The 25867-nt window shown below is 41.2% G+C and overlaps 1 protein-coding gene and 1 long non-coding RNA gene across 2 annotated transcripts in view; one reads left to right on the top strand and one right to left on the bottom strand.

The window, feature by feature from the left end:
- The window catches only part of Aida (axin interactor, dorsalization associated), a 37090-nt gene extending 19918 nt beyond the window's left edge, over positions 1-17172 (top strand). The window contains exons 5-10 of the mRNA XM_040738586.1: positions 2716-2779; positions 3009-3112; positions 9567-9689; positions 12738-12860; positions 14159-14276; positions 14356-17172. Coding sequence (XP_040594520.1) covers positions 2716-2779; positions 3009-3112; positions 9567-9689; positions 12738-12860; positions 14159-14276; positions 14356-14452 — 629 coding nt within the window. The 3' untranslated portion in view covers positions 14453-17172. The remainder of the gene's footprint in view (positions 1-2715; positions 2780-3008; positions 3113-9566; positions 9690-12737; positions 12861-14158; positions 14277-14355) is intronic.
- A 3053-nt stretch (positions 17173-20225) lies between these two features.
- LOC121137235 lies at positions 20226-25503 on the bottom strand. The gene is made up of 3 exons (XR_005874474.1): positions 24690-25503; positions 24030-24032; positions 20226-20235 (listed from the first exon to the last, which is right to left on the bottom strand). It is a non-coding gene; the product is annotated as an uncharacterized LOC121137235 (long non-coding RNA).
- Positions 25504-25867: the final 364 nt, after the last annotated feature.

Here is a 25867-nt window from a genome sequence, read left to right as displayed (position 1 = left end):
AACTCTTAGAAATTGAAACATCTCATTGGTGTGGCTTGCTTACAGTTCAGAGGCTCAGTCCATTATTGTGGGGAGCATGGCCGTGTACAGGCAGACATGGTGCTGGAGAAGTAGCTAACTGAGAGTCCTATATCTTACACGCAATAGGAAGTCAACTGTGTGTCATTCTGGGGGAAACTTGAACAGAAGAGACCTCAAACTTTGCCCCCACAGTGACACACTTATTCCAACAAAGCCATGCCTTCTAGTAGTGCTACTTCCTTTGGGAGCCATTTTCTTTCATATTACATGTGGCAATACATGCCTGTAATCATTCCACTATGAAGGCAGAGGCAGGAGGATTAAGAATCCAAGTCTAGCTTCTACTTTGTAGTGAGTTAAGACCAGCCTGGGCTACATTAGACACTATGTCCTCTCATGCTCCTAAGGGAAATTCTCTTTATAACTAATGTAGCTCTCAACTTCTTTCATGTATTTTAAGGGTTGGCTTTTTTTCCTTTTATTATTATAAAATGTGGTTTGTATCATATCTAATATTAATGACAACTGTTGTCATCAACAGTTTATTTATAAACCATAAAGTTCAGAAAGGATGTTACTATGTTTTGAAAAGGCAGAACTCTCTGTGAGACAGGAAATACTAGGATTCTAGTCAGTCACAATGGAAAAGTGTGACAAATATTAATTCCCACGTAATGATACATATTTCTGCGTACTCTCTTTTAAAGCACTGATACCTAAAAACAAAGAAAAGGAAAAAGAAAGACATTTCTAAAGTGCAGATGCTTGAAACTGAGTGTGGCTGTGTTCAACACTTTAAAACTTCCCCTGCATTCTCATGGATTTTTTTTTAATTTTAGTTCCCTCAGTAATCTGTGAAGGAAATGTCACTCCCATTTTAGGACTGGGAAAACAGTAATGAACATTACTTTAGCATAGTTATGCACGTCTGTCATTGGAATTGTAGAGCTGACATTTTATTTAAATCTACTTTGGTCTTCTGATACTTTTTCTTTCTTGTAAACATTCTATTATTTGAAGAGGTCAAACCCAAGCTGGATGTGGTAGGACATGCCTGTTCAAGAGACTGAGGTGGGAAGATTGCCATAAGTTACTTGGTGAATTCTAAGCCAGGATGGGATATAGAGTGAAACTCTCAGAAAAAAGCAAGCTCCTCATCCCCACCCCAAAGTCTTCTTCCTTCCCTGAACCTCCATTGCTCTTGCTTCTCCAATCCTGGAAAGTTCCAACCCCAGAGTGGCACTGGGTGACGCTTCTATCCTGGGTCACAGCTCTGGCTATTCCACTGTCTCTCTGTCCATTTACACAGCTTTCTGTGTGTCCATCTTAACAGTAACCATATTTGTGCATTGGGTTGTCTACTTGATGGCATCCATGACTTTTCATGAGTTTGTTCAAAGGTTCAAATGGGAGTTTGGATGAGTGTATAGCTCAACCTCAAACCTCCCACAGCCAGCATACGTGTTTGAAGACTTCCCTTGAGGATAAACTCTACTGTGTCTAGATCTGTAGACTGTTAGCGTCTGTACTAAGATCTTATCAGAAGAGGGACAACAGAAGAGTAACCTTTCTGCTGCAAATCCTTCCAATTTTATGCTGTTGAGGAGACATCTACTGAAGACAGAGTGAAGCAGGGTGTGTTACTCCTCCAGGGTCCTCTGTGATGCCAGTCATTAGTGTTGTCTGTTTGTCTTGAGTTTGGTTTAAGATCCATTTAGGAGTTCTTGTTCACGGTATATCCTGAGTCTAAAACATTTTGGTCACTAAGTACACAGTTATTGAGAAAAAGGAAGATGGAGGAAGGGTGGAGGTAAGAGCTAAAGAAAGAGAGTACAAACCAAAAAGAACTGTGGCTTCTGACTTTTTCACACTGGATTCTCTGAGTACACATATAAGAAATTGGATTAAAAACTGACAGTCATTGGAACATGTCATGCAATTGCAACCTGTGCCCTCTGGATACCCTCCTTTAGAGGCTATTTGCTATGTACCAATATGCCCTATTTCTTTCAGCTCTGAACTATAGGACTGCAAAGTTAAGTCTGGGTGTGTTGAGCACTAATGTACAGGAGCCTTTTGTGTTGCCTTTTTCATGCTGTGGATTCACCTTCCTGTCATTTACGGCCTGCTACTGGGACCCATAAGGCTGGAAGTGAAACACTAAGTTACATACTTAGAGTACTTCCGCAGACACAGCAGCATTACAGAGCATTTCCCTCTAAGCTTATATGCCCAAAGGGAGTAACTACAGCCAGGACACAGGTACCATGTTGCCTGGAGACTTCTCTTTACTGCGTCCATATATATAAAAGATACAGACATAAGCTATACATGTCATCATAAAAGAAATATGAGATGTATAACTGCTAAAACAAACCTTACCAGTTTGGTAACATCCACAAGAAACTCAAGACAGAGTAAGATGTGCTCCTGTATCTCTCTAATTGTCATCTTTAATGTCAGTCTTTCAGTACAGGGAGGATCTTGCATCTCACTCAGGACCTTGTAGGAAATGTTTTGGGGGCCTAATTTTTTCAGACCTTCTGCAAACAAATACAGTGGCTCTGGAATGATAATCTGGCAACTTAAAAATATGTTTAAATATGCATGGTAAAATTTACTGAAAATTAGCTCTCTGAGCTACAATTTAATTTTTATTGAAGAATTCATGTTTCTTTGTCTTTTTTATTGTAGTCCTGAAGAATATTCTTACATATAACAAAGAATTCCCATTTGATGTTCAGCCTATCCCATTAAGGTAAATAAGTGTTCATATTTGTCTTCTTCTCTTAGTGTCTTCTGTATAGCTGTCTTTCAGATACATCTGTTGTTTTATCCACTTTGATATCTTTGATATGACTGATATCAACATTGGTAACAATATGTCAGCCTCTTGTAATCGTCTGCTTCATGTGGAACAGCTGTGAGGCTTTGTTGTTGTACTGAGTGTTCTAGCTCGTTGTTTAGTTTCTCTCTCTTCCTTGTAGACGGATTTTAGCACCTGGTGAAGAAGAGAATTTGGAATTTGAAGAAGATGAAGAAGGTGGAGCTGGGGCAGGACCTCCTGATTCTTTTTCTGCTCGAGTTCCTGGTGGGCATCCTTACAGCGCACACGCACTGCTTTATCCAGCAGGGCGTGTGGAATTTGTGTTGCTGTCTGTTAGTGGGGAGGAAAACTTTTCCAGAGCCCTTGCCAACTGTAAGCAAACTTCTTTGGCTGGGCCACCGTCAGTGGTTATCTCAGCTCATGCTGTGAAAGGGCCATCTGCTTAGAGAGTCAGCACACATAGCTCATTGGTAATTGATCACAGAGTCATTTTCTACCTACTATAGACCAAAATTATAGGTGTCAGAAGGAAGGCGTGTTCAGCACTAGCTATACTGCTCACACAGTTCAGGTGTTGTAAGATGAACAGGGGATATGGAAATCCTCACCAGATCCAAGATCCCAAATGCCAGCCACAGGCCAAGCTTTGTCTTTGGCCTGCAGTGTGAGTGAGCCTGTCTCTGTGTTATGATTCAGTCTTCTACTGAACTGTGGTTGATAGAACCAGGCCCAGGTGGGCAGACCCTGGAGCATTACCCTCATCTAAGAGGAATGAAGGATGCATAGTGAACCTTTTTATTTGTGGAAGAGCTTGGGCGAGGGTATTCCTTCCCCGTAACTATAAATAACTTAGGGAAAATACACATAGTAGTTAATTGTTACTGCTGAGTCTCCTTCATGGCTACAAGACATTATTTCTGGTCTGTTTTGCTTCTGAAGATGCATACTTATTTCTATTTTTTTAAGTTTTATTAGATTTAATCATTTTTTAAAGTTTCATGTGTGAGTGTTTTGCCCACATGTATGTATGTGCACCACATGCATCCCTGGTGCCTGCAGAGTGCTGGCCAGTGCCACTGTTGAATTAAGCACAATTTCCTATAGGCTTTTTTTTAAGTGCAGACTAAGAAAGGGCTTAAGAAATTTGACTATGTCAGCATGAAGCTTCTCCTAGAAGGCATTGTTACAGAGCAGAGTCATGTGACAACCTGAGTTGTGCTCTGGTGTTAGCTGCAGTGTGGCTGTCTTCTTCTTCTTTTTTTTTTTTTAAGTATGTTTTTTTTTCATTTAAATTAGAAACATGCATGCTTCAAATGTCAATCCCAGCTCCCCCCCTTCTCCCTTCACCCCCACCCCCACCCCCAGCCCAGTCCCCACATCATTCCCCAGGGAGGGTGAGGCCCTCCTTGGGGGAATCTCCAAAGTCTGTCATTTCATCCAGGGCAGGACCTAGGCCCTTCCCCATGTGTCCAGGCTGAGAGAGCATCCCTCCATGTGGAATGGGCTCCCAAAGTTCATTTGTATGCCATAGTGAACACTAATCTACTACCCGAAGCCCCAGAGATTTCTGAGTCCTCCTCACTGACACTACATTCATGGAGTCTGGATCACTCCCCTATTGGCCTCTTAGTCATCAGTCTGGGGTTCAAGAGCTCCCCCTTATCCGGTCAGCTGTCTTTGTAGGTTTCACCAGCATGGTCTTGACCGCCTTGCTCATCACTCCTCCATCTCTGTCCCTGGGTTCCAGGGGGTCAGTTCAGTGTTTAGCTGTATCTGTCTCTGCTCCCATCAGTCACAGGATGAAGGTTCTAGGATGTCACATAAGATGGTTACCAACCTTATCATCAGGTAGGGGCTATTAATGTAGTCTCTCCGCTATTACTTAGTTTTCCAGTTGGTGTTATCCTTGTACATCTCTAGAAATCTCACTTTCTCAAGTGACTCTCAGCCATTTTAGTCTCCTCTATTGAGAAATCTCTATTTATTTCAGTCTCCCACTTTTTAATTGGGTCCTTTGGTGTTTTGGAGAATAGCTTCTTGAGTTCTTTGTAAATTTTGGAGATCAGCCCACTGTCAGATGTGGGGTTAGTGAATATCTTTTCCCAATCTGTGGGTTGCCTTTTTGTCTTGCTGACTGTGTCCTTTGCCTTACAGAAGCTACTCAGTTTTAGGAGGTCCCATTTATTAATTGTCGATTTCAGTGTTTGTGCTACTGGTGTTATATTCAGAAATTGGTCTCCTGTACCAATTTATTCAAAGGTACCTCCCACTTTCTCTTCTAACAGGTTTCGTTTGTCTGGATTTATGTTGAGGTCTTTGATCCAATTGAACTTAAGTTTTGTGCATGGCGATAGACATGGAATGGTTGATGGTGGTGGAATTATATGTGGATTTCCACCACTTTTTTCTTTTGGCTATTGGTAAGGTGGGATTATCTATTGCCTATGTTCTTCTGGTTGTAGTTAACTTCCTTGGGTTGGAGTTTTCCTTCCAGAACTTTCTGTATGGCTGGGTTAGTGGATATGTATTGTTTAAATCTGGTTTTGTAATGGAATATCTTGTTTCCTCCATCTATAGTGATTGAAAGCTTTGCTGGATATAGCAGTCTAGACTGGCATCTGTAGACCTTAGTGTTGGTAGAATATCTATCTAGGATCTTCTGGCTTTCAGAGTTTCCATGGAGAAGTCAGGTGTGATTCTAATACGTTTGCCTTTGTATGTTACTTGACCTTTTTCCTTTACTGCTCTTCACATTCTTTCTTTATTCTGTATGTTCGGAGTTTTTTCTATTATGTGGTGAGGGGACTTCCTTTTGTGGCACTCCATTTGGTGTTCTGTAGGCTTCTTGTACCTTCATTGGCTTGTCTTTCTTTAAGTTGGGAAAGTTTTCTTCTATGATTTTGTTGAATATGTTTTCTGTCCCTTTGAGTTGAGTTTCTTCACCTTCTTCTATACCTATCATTCTTAGGTTTGGTCTTTCCATGGTGTCCCATATTTCCTGGATATTTTGTGTTAAGGATTTGTTGGACTTCAGATTTTCTTTGATTGATGAATCTATTTCTCCTAGTGTGTCTTCAACACCTGAGATTCTCTCTTCCATCTCTTGTATTCTGTTGGTTACGCTTGCGTCTGTAGTACCTGTCTGTTTCCCCAGTTTTTTCAATTTCCAGCATTCCTTCAGACTGTGTTTTTTTTATTGTCTCCATGTCAGCTTTCAATCCTTGCCTTGTTTGAATTGTTTCTTGTAATTGTTGCTTCGTGTTTTCCTCCCTTTCTTCCATTTGTTGCATTTTTTGGTTTGTTTTTTCTTCCATTTCTTTAAGGGATTTTCTCATATCCTCTTTGAGGGCCTCTGTCATTTTCATGAAGGTGTTTTTAAGGTCATTCCCTTCTGCTTCGTCCACATTGGTGTGTTTAGGTCTTGCTGGTATAGAATCTCTAGACTCTGGTGGCATCATATATGTTTTTCTGTTGCTGTGTGTTCTTATATTGCTTTTTCTCAATCACTTCTTCCAGTGGGTGTAGAAAGAGTTTCTTCCTCTCCTGGTGGGTAGGTGACCAGGGTTCCCTTTCAGTGGGTGTAAGCAAATCCAATACTCTGTCCTCTGCTCTGAGTGTGGGCAGAAGTGGACCAGCTCTCTCTCAGGCTCCTGATAGCTTGGGGGGGGGCGTTGGCCTGACTGCAGTCCCCAAGCCAGGGGATCCGAGAGAGGGCACGCTTGCTCACCTCTGCCCTCTGCCCTGGGTTTGGGTCGAAGTGGAGCAGCTCTCTCTGCAGGCACCTGGTCACTTGGTCGTCCATGGGGGGGGGGGGAGTCGACCTGACTGTGTCCCCAAGCCAGGGGATCTGAGAGCATGGCTGTCTTCTTGAAGAATGAGTAGGGGTATGATGGCTTTGGAAGCATCATGGGTGCCCCCAGCATGCTGTTTATGTCTTTCATGCTCTGAAGCTCCTGACATAGGTGTGCCCGTATTGTGAAATTCAGCAAGCTGCATTTAAAATTCAGGCATCTTATATATTTTACGTTTTAGTGAAATGTTTTTTAAAAGAAAAACCACTATTAAACTGTTTATAAGACATGTAACCAGAGCTTTTTCTAATGTATTACAGAGCTCCTACAACTTAATAAGAAACGGACATTTCAATAGAAATGTGGGCAAAATAATCCAACACCCTCTTCAGAAAGGAGAAAATCCAAATGCGTGACCTAATAGAAATTTGTGACGCCCTATTAGCCATCAGAGACCATGCAGTCATAGCTACGTCAGTCCTCTCCATACCTAAATGGGTCCAAGGAGAGCATCTGAGAAGCGAGGTGCTCGAGGATCATGACAGCACTAACCCTGCTGCACTGTTGGCGGTGACAGAAATGCAGCATCCGCTGCAGGAGCTGTTGGCACAATTAGCACAGACTGTGGGACTCAGTAATTCCCGTTTCAGAGAAGTGTGTTCCAGAATACGTTGACCAGTGTGTGTATCTTAGTATTAAAACAAAATCAAAAGTGCCTGTAATCTAGCACCTGGGGACTGAGCTTGGAGGGTTGCCTTGAGTGTGAGGTCAGCCTGGGCTACACGATGAGACCCTGACCCCAAAATAAACACCAAACCCACAAAAAATTGTTAATGCATTTAAAACTACTATTATTTTTAATAGCATCATTATAGTATTCTGATGGGGAAGTCCTGTGTATATGTCAATAAAGCACTGTTGGCCAATAGGGAAGCAAGATAGGTGGGACTAGGAGTTGAGAAGGATTCTGGGAAAGAGACACAGGCAGACATCATGTAGCCACAATAGAAGTTGAGGCTCAAATGACGATGTAACGATAAGCGACACACTAACTGAAAGTAAAACTAAGTATTTATTGTAAAAATTACTCACAAGATACCAAACAAGTAACCCAGATGAGCCAAGTAGTTTTCCCGCTGCCGAACCGGAAGCCGAACTTCGGGAAAAGAGAACAAGACTTCCCCCGTAATGCCCCCTAGCCCTGCCCAAAAGTGGGCCTGACTAGTGACGTAGTTCACCGCCTACGTACGTATACGTCTTTACGTCCGTCCGTATACGTCTTTAGTCATGCCTAAAGTGGGTGTGGTTAGCGGTGTGGTAAACCGCCCTTTTATTACCTCATCTGTATGCGCCTCTAGTAAGTCACATGGTTAATGGTGGCATACAGGCTTCCTCCTACAAGAAGTAACAGGTCTGGACCCTTTCTCCGGTAAGAGAAATACTTAGATTTACAATTGTGGGGTAAATACTTAAGTCAGAGATAGCCAGTAAAAAAACAAGCAAACAGCCAACAGCTTCATAATTAATATAGCCTCCTGTGTGTTTATTGGGGACTGATGCGGCTCTGGAACCAGGCTGGTGGGAAGACTTTACCCAACAGTATTCATATAAAATTTACCTACTATTTTGTGATTCTTGATTTATAAAGACTCTTATCTAGAATTTATAAATTCTAGATTTATGAAGTGATGACATCATGACCACCTTCCAGTTTTACATTTCCATTGCCCCCTCCCAGTTCCCTCACACCTGTTCATTGTTAATCAGATGTTCATTTTAGAAGGTACTGAAACATGGCCTCTGGGGTCTTCATTACATTGTTAAACAGAAAGGAAAGATTCCAACCAAAATCCTATGTAAGTGTCATGTTCTGTGTGTGGTTTAACTTACTGCACACACACACACTGGATTAAAAGTAACCATTTTCTTGAGGGTTGGAATGGTTATCTCCTCTTTTGTATGGGCTTTTAGTTATGGGGGGGGTTGTGTGTGGTATATATGTGCCTGGTGCATGTGTCTAAGTTTTGGATACATGTGCCCATGCACACAGATTTGGAGACCAGAGCAGGATATGGATTGGGACTCCTCTGCCCTTCTCCTCTGTGCTCTCCGCGCTCAGCTCACAGGCAAGCACCGCCGCACGTAGCTTTTTGCCCAGATGCTGGGGATTCACATTCTGCTGTGGAGAAAGCACACTTAGCACTGAACTATGTTTCCAGCCTGGTCTTTTAGCTTTAAAAATTGGTGAATGGGAATGTTTCAAAAATTCAAATTGTTCTTGCAGTTTTATGTTGCCATTCCCTCTAGTACTAACTACTAAGAATACATCATGCAGAGTAGGATTAGAAATAGAGTAGGAAACTGGGCTTTAATAATCTACCTAATAATTGAGTCTGTGAGTGCTAAAGTATACATTAATAGCAACTGGTCTACTCTCAAACTTCTCAAGCTTCAGAATAGCAGAAAATACTTGAAAGTTTTTCTGTCCTTTTTCTACAAGATATACCTTCTTGAGTGCATTGTATATGTGTATTATGTGGTAGCTTAGAATTGGGCTTCCTTGAGTAACATAAATTTTTAACAAACTACCCTTAATAATTGCCCTTTTGTTGTGTTTGTGGAGTATGGAGTGCAGATTTATCTTGCAAATGATTAAATATTTGTTCACAGTGAATAACACCAAGCTAGGTATGGTGACACTTGCCTATAATCTCCATACACAGGAAACTAAGGATATCCTAAAAACAAATAATAATAATAATAATAATAATAATAATAATACAGTGTTTGAAAGTGCTAGAAAGCAAAATGTGCAGTGTCTGCCTGGTTGCTAAGTTACAAGAAAGCCTGTGTCTCTTCTGCTTGCTAAAATGTTCACTCTGGAATTATTTGTGGCCAAATTTTTATTATGGTTTCTCTGTTGCCAGGTACTTTATTGCCACGGTTGCCATCAGAACCAGGGATGACGTTACTCACTATCAGAATTGAGAAAATTGGTCTGAAAGATGCGGGGCAGTGCATCGACCCCTACATTACAGTCAGTGTGAAGGGTGAGGAGCTCTGGGCATGGTTTCCCTTCTGCAGATGTCACGCTGCTTTTCTACTTAGAACAGTTGTTCCTAGAGTGGTGGCTCCTATGTCTGTGGCAGCTAATTATAATTCATTCTGTAATGATAGGAACCCTGAAATTGATCTTTATTCCTGCAGTGAACGCTTCTGATAGGCTTAATAAACATATTTTTATATTTCTGGTTGTGAGCCTAGCTTTTAACGGCTGAGCTATCCCTCCAGCCCAATAAACGTATTTTTAAATATAGAGCTTAGATTCACTTTTGCTTTTGAGCTTGTCTTTGTGTCTTTGTTTCTTTTTATATTCGTACTCCAGACCCATCTAGGGGGCTGTCTAGTCATGCACACTCCCCTTAGCAGCAGAGATAGCTTCCAGGATACAGAATTAAAAAATAGTCCTCCTCCCCGTCTGGTCCCTACAGCAGATTTCTGTAAGGTGGGTGCCGCAGTGAAGGCAGAAGTAGAGACCAGGAGAGGGTCTGTCCATGTGTCCAGACTCTGAGAGAGAGCCCTGCAGGACAGGGAAGAAAGTTATCAGAGTTAGAAAGTGTGATTATTCTGACCATTGTTTTTCTGTCCCTAACAAAGATCCACATGGTTGAATTCTTTGGTTGTTGCCTCACTTACTATCCAATACTTTATACCTATTATATAGTCCTTTATACATACCATCACACAATACTTTATACCTATTATATAGTCCTTTATACTTATGATTATACAATACTTTATACCTATCATATAGTACTTTATACATATCATCACACAATACTTTATACCTATCATATAGTACTTTATACTTATGATTATACAATACTTTATACCTATCATATAGTACCTTATACTTATGATTATACAATACTTTATTATATAGTCCTTTATACATACCATCACACAATACTTTATACCTATCATATAGTACTTTATACATATCATCACACAATACTTTATACCTATCATATAGTACCTTATACATATGATTATACAATACTTTATTATATAGTCCTTTATACATATCATCACACAATACTTTATACCTATCATATAGTACTTTATACTTATGATTATACAATACTTTATACCTATCATATAGTACTTTATACATACCATCACACAATACTTTATACCTATCATATAGTACTTTATACTTATGATTATACAGTACTTTATACCTATTATATAGTCCTTTATACATATCATCACACAATACTTTATACCTATCATATAGTACTTTATACTTATGATTATACAGTACTTTATACCTATTATATAGTCCTTTATACATACCATCACACAATACTTTATACCTATCATATAGTACTTTATACTTATGATTATACAGTACTTTATACCTATTATATAGTACTTTATTTTCAAAGCACTTAGGCTTTAAAATTTTTTCTTAGGTGTCAGGCATGGTAAAGCATACCTGTGATCCCAATTTCCAGGCAGCTGAGGCAGGAGACTAACTTGAGCCCAACTTTGGAACATATAATGAGACCCCATTTCAAAAAAATTAGTAAGAACAGTTATTTTTGAATCAGTAAGGGTATAGTCATTATTACTGAGAAATAACTACAGTTAATATAAGTGGTTAACATTAAGCTGCAGTCTGAAACTAACCAAAGAACCAGATGTGGCTTGAAGGTGCCTTGCATCACTTGTAGACATAAATTCACACCCATATGTTCATTAGTAACAATTAAAATAAAAAGGAATTTAGCCACTGGGTGGTAGTGGCGCATGCCTTTAATCCCAGCACTCGGGGCAGAATCAGACTGATCTCTGTGAGTTTGAGACCAGCCTGGTCTACAAAAGCTAGTTCCAAAACAGCCTCCAAAAGCCACAGAGAAATCCTGTCTCGAAAAACAAAACAAAAAAAAAAAAAGGAATTAACCACAGAGATAATTTTATTAAGCATAGACCATGATTGACAGCACTAGTGATGGTAATATTTTAAAGCAGTGAATCTCAACTTTGTAATACTATGACCCTTTAGTACAGTTCCTCATGTTGTGACTCCCAACCAGAAAATTATTTCATAACTGCATTTTGATACTATTATGAATCATAAATATCTGATATGCAGGATAGCTGATATGTAGCCCCTGTGAAAAGGTGGTTTGATGTCCCAAAGGGGGGGTCACAGTCTACAGGTTGAGAACCACTGCTTTAAGAGATAGGTAGCTGTCAAGTGTGTAAAGTATTTGTTCTTTATACATTGTTTGATAGACCATTTCCAAAATGATATAACTCATTCAGGAAGTACTCGGTAAAACATAAAATGTTGAATGATATATAGTAGATGTTAAGTTACCTTTGCATGTTTGTTGAACTGAAACAGGATTTTGTGTAAATATCTTTAAGAACTCCAATAATCAGTTGTACCAAATTACTGTAGGTTGTTGCTAAGGCATCTTTGTTGAATAATAAATATATAAGCACTTATTTGGTAAATAAGTCTAATGTAGGATTTGATTAAGTAGGGTTCCTGGACCCAGGAAATTGAAGCCACACTCAGTAACTTAGTATACCATGTGGTTGTGGTAAATCAGTTATGTTTTAGGAAACATAACCAGAATGTAGGTACTATTTATAAATTTCTTCACTGATGAAAGGGATATTTTGGCAGCTCTCATGCCCACTTGACTTGAATACAGCAGAGGAGTTCTGACTTATAGACTTAAAGCCTTTCCAGCCATGCGCTTGATCAGTGTTGCAAAATAGGGACTGAGAGCCACGTTGTAGCAAAGCATATTCAGCCCAGATTCTTACTACACATAATAGAGTGGTCTATGCCCTCAGCAAACAGGAAGTTCTTTCCCCTCTTAGCAAACTTCATTTCCCCTCCTCTCACTTCTGCTCCCTCCACACACCCATGGATAGCAGCAGTTCCCAAGCCCCCATTCATACAGAGAGGCATCCCTATGAATCCCCAGAATGCCCTCCCCATCTCACCTCTGCAGGAAACGTGGCCTTTGGTAGTCTTAAATGTAATTGCCCCTAAGTGGAAATTTGTTTCTCTCTAGATTTGAATGGCATAGATTTAACTCCTGTACAAGATACTCCTGTGGCTTCAAGAAAAGAAGATACATATGTTCATTTTAATGTGGACATTGAGCTCCAGAAGCATGTTGAAAAATTAACCAAAGGTTTGTGATCATATCTTTGTTTTCCTATGGACAGCACTCATTTGAGAGGGCATCATCACAGTGGTCCCGTCATAATCCACATCTGATTAGTTGCTTTGGTGAAACCCAAATGGTAATGTTTTTAATTGTTGAAATTAGGTGGTATGTTGTGTGATTGTATTAACAACAGTAGAATGCGTTCTTTCGTAGTAAAATTTTCGGCCTGGGTGACGGCTCAGTGGGAGGGCCTGAGCTAGGTTCATTGCACCCGTGTAGAATTCAGGCATGGCAGCTTGCTGGTGCTAGGAGACAAAGACAGATGAGGTCTGCTGCTCAGCCAGGCTGGCTCCAGGTTCAGCGAGAAACCGTCTCAAAAAGGGATGTGGGAAACCCATTGAGGAAAAGCCTGACATGAACCTCTTGCATACTATATACATGCACGTAGGCACACACACATGCAAAGCAGTTTTTCTCTTTCTGACGGGTGGGGGAAGCTGGAACTCCTAATGGTGCTTTGATCCCTTCATTCCAGTCAAATAAACTGAGCTGAAAAGTGCCAGAACTTGCAGTTCACTGGAGAGAAGGTGAGAAGATAAAGCCACCTTTGTCACAGTGAAGTTGCATTACCAGCCTAGCACAAGTCTTAGCAATAAATCCTTGCAGTTGCCATTTGCCCACTGAACAACTGGTGTTCTCTACAGAGAAGCCTTCAGCGTCCCTTATGTCACTTGGGCCTCAGCTGCAGTTTGAGATGGCTGCTCTCTGTAGGAAATGCATGTGAAGTGAATGCTTTAGAAATAGTTCCTGCAGCCTCTGTAATGCTGATGCTTTTCTTCTTAAATCCAGGGCTGTAGATGGGGCAGCCCCTGAACCCTGGTGGATGAGCCATGGTGCAACCTTAGCAGTATTTTTTAAAGTCCTCCAGGTCATTCTGATAGACTCCAGAACTTGAAACTCTGGGTTAGAAGGGTGTGTATCAGAGGTGCTGGGCACATAAGGAAGAGGTTGCAGCCCTGAGTGTGCCTTCTCCCCATTGCTTTGAGACCTGTTTATGATGTGAAGGGAGACGACCGTGTAGTCCGTGAGCGAGCCTTCCTCACAGTGCTTTGCTCTTCCTGATGCCTGAGTCCGTCTTGCTCAGGCCTTTGTGGAAATGTTAGAGTAGAATTTGGGATTGCTACTCATAGCTGCAGACTGTATTTAACAGGCTACTTTGTGGATTATGCAAACCCTTGATTGTTCATATGCTTCTGGTGAGTAATGAAAACTAATTAAAATGGAAGGGCTGCCTGTAGTTTATGTGTCTTTCAATTTCATAGGTGCGGCCATCTTCTTTGAATTCAAACATTACAAGCCTAAAAAGAGGTTCACCAGCACCAAATGTTTTGCCTTCATGGAAATGGATGAAATTAAACCTGGGCCAATTGTAATAGAATTGTAAGTTTGGGGCATGGCAAATGGAACTTGGGGATCGATCAGAGTATTTTAAACAATAATCTTTCTGTTGTGGTTCCAGATACAAGAAACCCACTGACTTTAAAAGAAAAAAATTACAATTATTGACCAAGAAACCACTTTATCTTCATCTACATCAAACTTTGCACAAGGAATGATCCTGATACAAATAACCTGGAACTTATGTGAATTTTACCACTCAGAAACCATCAAAGCTCTGTGTAGCATATCACTCATCAACAGGCAGGAAATGAGCCCTTAACCATGCCAGTTGGCCAGCAATCCATTGCAAAGCCGGACCCCAGAACTCAAAAGTTCAGCACATCACTAACATATTGGATACAGGTTCATTGTAGATTTTGAAACACTTTTACTTTTCTATTAATTGTGCAATTAATTGTCTATTCTCTTGTTACCACTCCTACTCCTCCCCTGCTTCCCGGATAGTACTGTTGTTATAGATGTGCTGAACTTCGGACAATGCAGCAATAAGAATGTGCTGGAGTTTACATTTCTGCTCACCTTTGCTCCAATATGCTCTTCTGGATTGAATGTCACATTCTGGGTTGAGGTGGGGATAATTGCTGAGAGGAACTGAACTAGTTATGTTGCCTAGGAAAGTCTGTCTGGAAGCTTATACTCATTAGAAGTGGCCTACCCGAATGCCATATATCTCCTGCATAGAAAGTGTGCCCTAGCCAGTTGGGAATCCCCATGGAGTGTTCCCCAGATGACCAGATTGGTTTCCTGGAGTGAACACATGTATAGTCAGGTGGTTATCTGCTCTTCTCTGTCACTGCTATTCTTCCTGGTAGACTCTGGGGCTAACACTGGAACCATCTCAGAGTAACTCCAGGTTTTAAATGTGTTTACAATATCTTTTAAATTGCATCATTAGGAAGAGTTGAGTCAGATGTTAAAATACTGCAGATAACTAATGCTTCCTGATAACCCATTGTGAGACCATAAGACCGCATACCTCTCCTTAGTATGCAAAATCTGGAAAGATGGTTTATTTTTTTTAATATAGGCAGATAGAATCGCCATTTAGTTCCTATTTAGATATACAGTCATTCATTCCTTTGGAAAATATGCAGGTCATTCGTTATTTTAAATTGACTATTTTCTTGCGATGTACGAGTCATAAACAAAACTTTCATATAGCACATGATGGATAGTTGTTACACAGAACATTAACATTTGTGAAGGGCTTTCTGTGGGTTAGACATAGAACCCACGCATTTTAATATTCACTTTCCAATGAACAGGGCATGAGTGGACTGCACTGTCAGTACTGGGCCTGTTTTTAAATAGTATAACCTCATCACACCATTCAGTATGTTTGCTTTTTAAGTAAGTAATCTCCATGAAGATGTTTTAACCTTGCCCTTCAAGAGACATAGTCTTGACTTTCAGCACCAACTAGTTACTGTTTACTAAAAGGATGTTATAAAAACTGTATTTCAGGCTCAACCTGAAAAAGGTCCACAGCCAAATTAGACTTTATTTGGATTATTTCCAAATGAAGAAATAGTTTCAACTATACTAGCACTAGGAGATGAAGAATTTGCCTTAAGTTAACTCATCATCTGACTCCTAAGCTTTGGGTTGTGGATCCGAAGACTGTAAGCTTCTCAAGGGGCAAGAGCCACATCTCTGGGTCATGGGAAGGGTCTTAGGTGCTTGGCAGTACTCTGTACCTAGGGAATACTCAGTACCCTGGACAGTACTCTGTACCTGGGGAAACTCAGTACCCTGGGCAATACTCTGTACCTGGGGAGTACACAGTACCCCAGACAGTACTGTGTACCTGAGTAGTACTCAGTACACTGGGGCAGTACTCTGTACCTGGGGAGTACTTAGTACCTTCTGTCTGATGTTGCTGACTAGACCTAAAAAATAATTCCTTCAAAGCTATTATTATTAAAATGTAGCAAAAACTGTACATCGTGCTTTCTCTTTTATGACAACCTTAAGACAAGTGTCAAAGTGGTAATTTTCTGTACCGCAGCACGAATCGATCTCATGAACGTGTTTATATGAAGTAGAGATGCCTGCCATCAGGGTTAAAGGGCGCTAGGGAACAGCTAGTTAGATAGCTGGGGGCAGCTTCTGACAAAGGAACATTTGAAAAGGAAAAATTGTACAAATTAGGTATGGTGTCATCTGTAGGCTGATGCCTCATTATGGGCTTTTGTAGCATAGGATGTACACTCAGATGGAGTTGATGAAAGGCAGTGTAGACTGGCTTAGAACTGCCCAGATACACCACACTGGGGTTTCTTTACATCATCTAGATGGTGTTTATGATATATGAAAGGATAATCAAAGGGCTTTAGAGGTGAAATGTTCCGGTTTTGATTTAGAAAAAGGTGGAGAGGGTGTTACTTAGCTTTACAAATTGTCTTCTTAGCTGCTATAATCTTTACTTTATATGCCATCCAAACTTAGGTAGCTGGGATAGTGAGATAGGATATCAAATTGAAAAAGCCTGAGATACATAGGTGAGACCATACCTTAAAATGGCAAAATTTTGGAATTATGTTAATGCAGTAGTATTACATTGTGTCTTGAGGTTGGTAGATATATTCCAGAAGCTGTATTTGCAATTTAGTCTTACTGTTATTCTTATAATAATGGCATATGCTAGGGGCATAAGAGATGGTTCAGGGGATAAGAGCACTTGCTGTTCTTGCAGAGGACCAGGGTTCAGTTCCCAGCACCCAAATACATGGTGGCTCACAACTGCCTATAACTCTGGTTATAGGGGATCTGGTAGCCCTTTCTGGAACCAGAAGCAACAAACATACATGTGGAATATATACATACATACAGGCAAAACACAAATGCATAGAATAAAACATGATTTTTAATCACATACCCTATCCTGTGGTGTTTTCTTATATAGAATCTTCTGTAATTTCAGATTGGGCTAGGCATATTGAACTCTTACTGGAGGACTTACAGGCTCCATTAGAACTTCCTGCATTAAGAGAACTTGTCTTTTTATATCATGTCTTCAATTTTTTTATGCCATTTTATTTCACATTGAAACTTTTGCTCATTTTTCAAAATACCCACATGGATTTAATATCCCAGCTTTCAGTATTGTGATTTCACAGGCCTTTATGGAACATAGTGTCACAATAAGCAGTTTCCACCTTTTACAGCTTACATATTACAGCTCCTCCATAATTCACTGCTAAATTTCCTATAAATTGAGTGAACCACTTGTTTTAGGACAGTGTAAAAGGGATTCAAGACTTTACATGATGCAATACCACATGTATTAATAAAAGCACTGATGTTTGAATGTTAATTTTGAATGCTATCTGCTAAAGAATTAATCTAGGCAAGGTACCTCAAGCCTGAAATGCCAGCCTCTCAGGAGCTGAGAGGAGGATCAGTGAGAGTCTGAGGCTAGGCTGAACTACAGAATGGGACCCTATCTCAAAATAACCATAGAGTTGGGTTCAGCCCGTAGCTGTGGACTGAAGACATAGGTAAGTTTCCAGTTTGCAATCGTTCCTGCTCCTGACACCTTCCTGATTCTTGTTTGTTATATTGTTTGAAAATCAGCTGCAAGGTGATGTGAGAGAGAACAGAATATATTATTTCTAAAAAGAAATTATCTTACAGTCATGGCACATGATTTTTATCTTGCTATGTACCCTTTGTACAAGAATGGTTTCAAAAGCAACAAAACATGGCCGGGCATTGGTTGCACATGCAATTTATCCCAGCACTCCAAAGGCAGAGGCAGGTGGATCTCTCTGAGTTCAGGACCAGCCTGGTCTACCGAGCGAGTTCCAAGACATGCTCAAAAACATAGCAGAGAAACCCTTCCTGCAAAAACAAAAACAAAAAAAAACATAAGGTCCAAAAATTTATAAATTAACCCCACACACACATTGAGGCGTGTGTGTGTGTGTGTGTGTGTGTGTGTGTGTGTGTGTGTGTGTGTGTATTTCAATGGACAAGGTGTGGGAGTTGGTTCTCATTACTGGGGGACTCTGGGGATCAAACTCAAGCTGCCAGGCTTGGCAGTAAATGCCTTTACCTGATGAGCCATATTGCTGGACCAAATAATTTTTCCCTCATTTTTGTAGGACAGGCTCTATGTAGCCCTGGCTGTCATGTTACTCACAGAGATCCACCTGCTTCTGCCTCTCATTAGCTAGAATAAAGGTGTGCACCACCACATCCAGACCCAAATAATTCTTGATACTAATGTAAACTTCTAAGAAGAAAATCATTCCCAAACAGGCAGAGAGCATCAAGAAGCATCAAGGTAGGACAGGTGGGGCTGCGTCTCATTTGAATAGGAGAGAGAAGTCCTGGAGAGTTCACTGGTGACTCTGGAGATCTTAGCAGTGCCACATGGAGTGTGCACACCCAGCACGGAGGTTCCAGAAGCCCAGTTGTCAGGTTCCCCAATGGTACATGTCTCAAAACATCCCAAAGAATCAACAGACACTTGAAAATACCAATAAACAAAGTTTATGAACTATCACTACAAAGAACTTCAGCCACACAGGAGAGTTTATGACCCTGAGGAAACGTTGTTAGCGTGACAGTCTCAGAGACACAGATGGAGCTGTGAGCCCCTTGCTCTGCATCTGCTGGTACACACTAGACCCAGGCCATGGTCATACATGTTCTGAAAGCATTTCCACAGGAAATGTTCATACTTTAGGATATTCTAAATCATCCAGCAATTACATATGGTACATAAAACACAGGTATTCTTTATTGCACATTTCAAAGTTGGAAGGACATAAGCATAAGAGGGGATGTTTTACATAAAAATGGGAATATGTTTTTGTTTGGCTCAAAAATGCACACTGCAAAGGCAGCTTAACACAAAAAAAAAAAAACAAATGTATTATAGGAAACTTTTAGGTTTTGAAGCCGATGGAATTCTTTGCTGTAATGAACAATACAATGTCCGCTCTCTCTTCCACTCTGACTCAGTGATAGAGGACAAAGTTAGGGGTTGGGTTTTGAAGGCGGTGAACTGTCTTGGACACTGCTAGGAGAGACAGGTGGGGCTCCCTCTCTTGGGCCGGAAGGCAGTAAGTCTCTTGCAGCAGGTTGTGGCAGAGGGTAGTCCTGAGGACCATGGGTTGGAGGTGGTAAACAGGTACCAGGAATAAAAACTTCTCTTGGACCAAGTGAACCTGGAGGTCTAAATGGTGCGTGTCCTAGTAAAAACTCCCGAGGGTCAACAGGCAGGTCCCATTTCCCGGGTAGAACACCTGGTGGATACTCTCTTAGGCCTAGTGGTGCACCCATGCCTGGAACTAGGAAACAAGAGTCATGTAAATACCAAGCAACATATTTAAAGGAGCAATCATTCCAAGTACAGTCACATATCTATTAATTCATCAGCCATAGAAAGTCAAGCATGGCACCGTGACTTAAAAATAAGGCAAAAATGATTTAGCAAACTGATATTAGTCTGTGGCCACTAAGCAAACAACACCTTTTAACCAGGCTCTGCTTAATTCCAACTTTTCTTTTCTTTCTGCAATTCTGCATTTCAGAACAGCTCCATTCAGATTAAGCCAGGACAGGAAAATAGTGAAAACACAGATACACTATGAAACACATTCACTGCAACAAAGTTGGTAAAGGCCTACCCCTGTGTCAACTGAAAGTTCATGGGGCCAAACTACAGCAAGGAGATGAACTCACATTAATGTGCATTCACTAGGATCCTAGTGTGTTCTCTGTAACAGCAGTCTTCTATCTGGTCTCAGGCAGAAGGGATCCTATAGCTTCCCTATCTAAATTCTGAGACCAGTGGCTCATGCTTCTGTTGGCATTTGTGACCTACAGGACACGATGACATGTCTCACCCATCTTTTCCATGTATAATAATATGGTGTTCCAATGCACCTTCACAGGAAACATTACTGGATTTCTCATCCAGCCACACCTAACTGACTTTAGGGAGATTAAACAGAACCTGTAAGTGCCCAGAAGATTGGGGATAGGTTACAATGCACTCTCAGCTGCATCCTCAATTGGAAAGCTCTATGGTAGCAACTACTTTGTCAAGGAACAGAAGTGATGAGTATGTTTTAAAAGTCAGCACTATTCATGTCAACATACCAAATGGTGGAGGCACTGGCCGAGGCCCAAAAGGCCCCCATGGCTGAGGAGGTGGTCCATAAGGATAGGGTGGTGGCACCGGACTTCTCAAAGGGTAACCACAGAGAGGCAACGCTGGAAAAGGAGGGGCCCCCCTCTGGGAGCCATTTTACCCTGTAGAAAAGAAACAAAGTTTGCAAATTCTTTTACATGGCACCAAAAGTGGTAAACTGGCAGCTGTCCAAAGAATCCTCGGTGTAACACAACACCTCACCCCATGTTGCCAGTGACAACTCAGAGGTCAAGTAAGCCAAGCACGTGATTGGCTTACTGCTTGCTATCAGCACCGGAAAGGGAGAAACCAGAGGACCGTCAGCTTCATAAGAAGTGATTGTGACACGGGTCATGCCATACACACTGCAAACTGTACAAAAGAAATACTCTCATCACTGTAATCCCACATGTACATAGTAAGAGTACAGGGAACACAATGAAAATACATTCAGTACACAAGCAGTAATAGCAACCCTACAGGGCAGCATCAGTAGGCCTTTGCTGTATTATCTCAGATGCTAAAGCTCCCTCGGGCCCTCACTATATAAACACTTACTGCTAGTGTATACTCAGCTAAAGGGGCGATGCAGGAAAACGAGGGGCTGTCAGGATCTTGGGGAACAGTTTGCTTTTAAAGAAACAAAGACACATGAACAAGAGAGGAGACAGGAAAGAGTAGGGACTACTCACAGCCTGCAGAACGTACCTTGGTCTCCTCAATGGCCTTTGCTGGAGAAGAGCTCCTGGAGCTGCTGTTCATCATGGGTCCTGGACCTGGGTCTGCAAGAGGCAGGAGACTGACTTAGACTCACCTTGTCAGGTGGTCTGAGAAGAATGAAGGTCCCACAATGCAGGAGGCTCAGAAAGTCCTTCCTTACCAGAAGCAGAGTGTTGTCCAGATGCCTCTGATGGCCCAGGAGGGCAAGGTACATTCCTGTCCAACGACCCTTGAGAGAGAAACATTGGAGCCCTTGACATGGGGTTTTCAGGGGCAATCAACATATTGGTCCTAGGTCTCAACTCTTAACTAAAGAGCAGTGCTACAAATAGATCTGCTAGGTGAGGTAGCTCATGCCTGCAGTCCCAAACGGGGGGTCTCAATATATCAATTACAGTTGATGCATACCAAAAGTATTGAGACAACAACTTCCCCAGTTTCTGTAAATTTATTTCTAGATTATTTTCCTCTATTTTATGTATATAGGTACCTTGCCTGAGTGTTATGTTTATGTACCACCTGTGTGCAGTTCCCATGGAGGCCAGGAGAGGGTGTCTGATATGCTGGGACTGTAGTTAAAGGTGTTTGAGAGCTGCCATGTTGGTGCTATGAAGTGTGAACTTTGGTCTTCTGGAACTGCAGCAGGTGCTGCTAACCACTGATCCACCCCTCCAGTACTCAGTACCCCGGCTGGTACTCTGTACTGAGGAGTACACAGTACCTTCTGTCTGATGCTGCTTACTATACCTAAAAATTATCTCTTCAAATCTACTATTATTAAAATGTACAAAGACTGTACATCGTGTTTTCTGATTCTCATAGACCATAAGACAGATATCAAAGTGGTAAGCTCCTGTGCAGCAGAATCGATGGATCACATCAACATGTTTATATGAAGTAGAGATGCCTGCCATCAGGGGCAGAGCGAGCTAGGGAACATGGTGGTATAATTTTGGCTGTAATTCAGACTTGAATGACAAGACTGTCTTAAAGCAGTAAACTCAGACCATTCCACATATCACAAGTTTCCACTGCACTGAAAGATCTGCCCTAGAAAAACAGCCTTTGCTCTGACAGGAATGCTCTCAGGCTGAAGTACTGCTCCTACTGACAGTGTAGCCGCTCAGCCCAGAGACAGTTAGATACCTGGGGGCTGCTTCTGACAAAGGAACTTTTGAAATGGAAAAGTGGTTCAAATGAGGGATGGTGTCCTCTGTGCCATCCGAAGGCTGATGCCTTATTATGGGGTTTGTAGCATAGGATTTACAATCAGATGGCATTGAAGAAAGGCAGTGTTGACTGGCTTAGAACTGCCCAGATACAGCACACTGGGTTTTTCTATATCTTCCCGATGGTGTTTATGATATATAGCAGGATAACCAAAGGGCTTTAGAGGGGAAATATCCCCGTTTAAATTTAGATAAAGGGGGATGTCATTACTGAGCTTTACAAAATGTCTCCTTAGCTGCTATAATCTATATGTCATCCAAACTAATGTAGCTGAGATAGTGAGGTAGCATATCAAATTGAGAAAGACTGGGATACATAGGTGAGACCCTGTCTTAAAAAATAGTGTAAATTTCAAATAGTATTAATGTAATAATATTACTTTGAGTATGGTACATATATTCCAGAAGCTGTATTTGCAATTTAGTCTTATTTTATAAGAGTAAATAATGGCATATACTAGGGGCATAAGAGATGGTTCAGGGGTTAAGAGCACTGGCTGTTCTTGCTGAGGACCAGGGTTCAGTTCCCAGCACCCAAATACATGGTGGCTCACAACTGCCTATAACTCTGGTTATACGGGATCTGGCACCCCCTTCTGGAACCATGAGCAACAGACATACATGAGTTATACTTACATACATACAGGCAAAACACATAGGCATAGAGTAAAAATAATTATTAATGAAATACACTGTCCTGTGGTATTTTCTTATATAAAATTATGTGTAATTTCAGAATGGGCTAGGCATATTGAACTCTTACTGGAGGCCTTAGAGACTGCCTTGGTACTTCCTGCATTAGGAGAGCTTGTCTTTTTATATCATGTCTTCAGTTGTTGAAGCCATTTTATTTCACATTGAAACTTTTGTTCATTTTTCAAAATACCCACTCGGATTTAACATCCCAGCATGCAAGATCCGAGGCTTCAATATTGTGACTTTTAAGGACCTTATGGAACACAGCATCGCAGTAAGCAGTTTCCACCTTTTACAGCTTACATATTACAGCTCCTCCATAATTTGCTGCCCAGTATCCTATATATTGAGTGAACCAGTTGTTTTAAGTCAGCGTAAAAGGGATGCCAGACTTTACATGATGCAAAACCAGATGTATTAATAAAAGCACATATATTTGAATATTAACTTTGAATGCTATCTGCTAGAGAATTAATCTAGGCAAGGTGGCTCAAGCCTGAAATCCCAGCCTCTAGGAGCTGAGAGAGGAGGATCACTGAGAGTCTGAGGCCAGGCAGGCATACAGAATGAGACCCTATCTCAAAGCAAACATAGAGTTGGATTCAGGCCGTAGTTGTGGACTGAAGACATAGGTAAGTTTCCAGTTTGCAATCATTCTGCCTGCTGACAGCTTCCTGATTCTTGTTCGTTATATTGTTTGAAAACCAGCTGCAAGGTGATGTGAGAGAGAATAGAATATATATTTCTTTCATAAAAATTCTTACAGTCATGGCATATGATTTTTATCTTGTTATGTACCCTTAGTACAAGAATAGTTTTAAGAGCAACAAAACATGGCCAGGGATTAGTGGCACAAGCCTTTCATCACTGCTTTCCGGAGACAGAGAAAGGCGATCTCTGTGAGTTCAAGACCAGCCAGGTCTACCAAGCAACTATCAAGACAGGCTTCAAGACAATACAGAGAAACAATGCCTGGAAAAACCAAAAACAAACAAAAAACCAACAAAACATGAGGTCCAAAAATTTATAATATAACCCCCAACACACACAAACGTTTTCACACATGTGTGTGTATGTATGTCAAAGAAGAATCTATGGGAGTTGGTTCTCTTTACTTTGTGACTCTGGGATCAAACTCAAGCTGCCAGGCTTGGCAGTAAATGCCTTTACTTGATGAGCCATATTGCTGGACCAAATAATTTTTTACTCCCTTTTGTAGGACAGTATCTATATAGGCTGTCATGTAACTCACAGAGATGCACCTGCTTCTGTCTCTCAGTAGCTAGGATTACAGGTGTGCACCACCACATCCAGCTCCAAATAATTCTTGACACTAATGTAAACTTCTATGTAGAAAATGGGTCCCAGCAGGCAGAGAGCATCAAGAAGCATCAAGGTAGGACAGGTGGGGCTGCATCTCATTTGAATAGGAGGAAGAAGTCCTGGAGAGTTCTCTGGTGACTCTGGAGATCTTAGCAGTGCCACATGGAGTGTGCACACCCAGCACGGAGGTTCCAGAAGCCCAGTTGTCAGGTTTCCCAAATGGCACATGTCTCAAAACATCCCAAAGAATCAACAGACACTTGGAAAATACCAATAAACAAAGTTTATGAACTATCACTACAAAGAACTTCAGCCACACAGGAGAGTTTATGATCCTTGAGGAAACGTTGTTAGCGTGACAGTCTCAGAGACACAGATGGAGCTGTGAGCCCCTTGCTCTGCATCTGCTGGTACACACTAGACCCAGGCCATGGTCATACATGTTCTGAAAGCATTTCCACAGGAAATGTTCATACTTTAGGATATTCTAAATCATCCAGCAATTACATATGGTACATAAACTAAACACAGGTATTCTTCATTGCACATTTCAAAGTTGGAAGGACATTGGCATTAGAAGTGATTTTTTGTTTTTTACTTAGAATGGAGAATATATTTTTGTTTGGCTCAAAAATGCATACCGCCAAGGCAGCTTAGTACAAAAAACAAATTCTTTATAGCAAACTTTAAGGTATTCAAGCCGATGGAATTCTTTGCTGTAATGAACAATACAATGTCCGCTCTCTCTTCCACTCTGACTCAGTGATAGAGGACAAAGTTAGGGGTTGGGTTTTGAAGGCGGTGAACTGTCTTGGACACTGCTAGGAGAGACAGGTGGGGCTCCCTCTCTTGGGCCGGAAGGCTGTAAGTCTCTTGCAGCAGGTTGTGGCAGAGGGTAGTCCTGAGGACCATGGGTTGGAGGTGGTAAACAGGTACCAGGATTAAAAAATTCTCTTGGACCAAGTGAACCTGGAGGTCTAAATGGTGCGTGTCCTAGTAAAAACTGCCGAGGGTCAACAGGCAGGTCCCATTTCCCGGGTAGAACACCTGGTGGATACTCTCTTAGGCCTAGTGGTGCACCCATGCCTGGAAACAAGAGTCATGTAAATACCAAGCAACATATTTAAAGGAGCAATCATTCCAAGGACAGTCACATATCTATTAATTCGTCAGCCGTAGAAAGTCAAGCAAGACACCGTGACTTAAAAATAAGGCAAAAAAGACTTAGCATACTGAAATTAGTCTGTGGCCACTAAGCAAACAACACCTTTTAACCCGGCTCTGCTTAATTCCAACTTTTCTTTTCACTCTGCAATTCTGCATTTCAGAACAGCTCCATTAAGATTAAGCCAGTCCAGGAAAATAGTGAAAACACAGATATACTATGAAACACATTCACTGCAACAAAGTTGGTAAAGGTCTACCCCTGTGTCAACTGAAAGTTCATGGGGCCAAAC

The sequence above is a fragment of the Mesocricetus auratus genome, unplaced genomic scaffold, assembly GCF_017639785.1.
Source record: "Mesocricetus auratus isolate SY011 unplaced genomic scaffold, BCM_Maur_2.0 Super-Scaffold_100676, whole genome shotgun sequence".
Lineage (NCBI taxonomy): Eukaryota > Metazoa > Chordata > Mammalia > Rodentia > Cricetidae > Mesocricetus > Mesocricetus auratus.
Note: the sequence above shows the minus strand (reverse complement) of the source record. Positions and strands in the feature narration are given on the sequence as shown.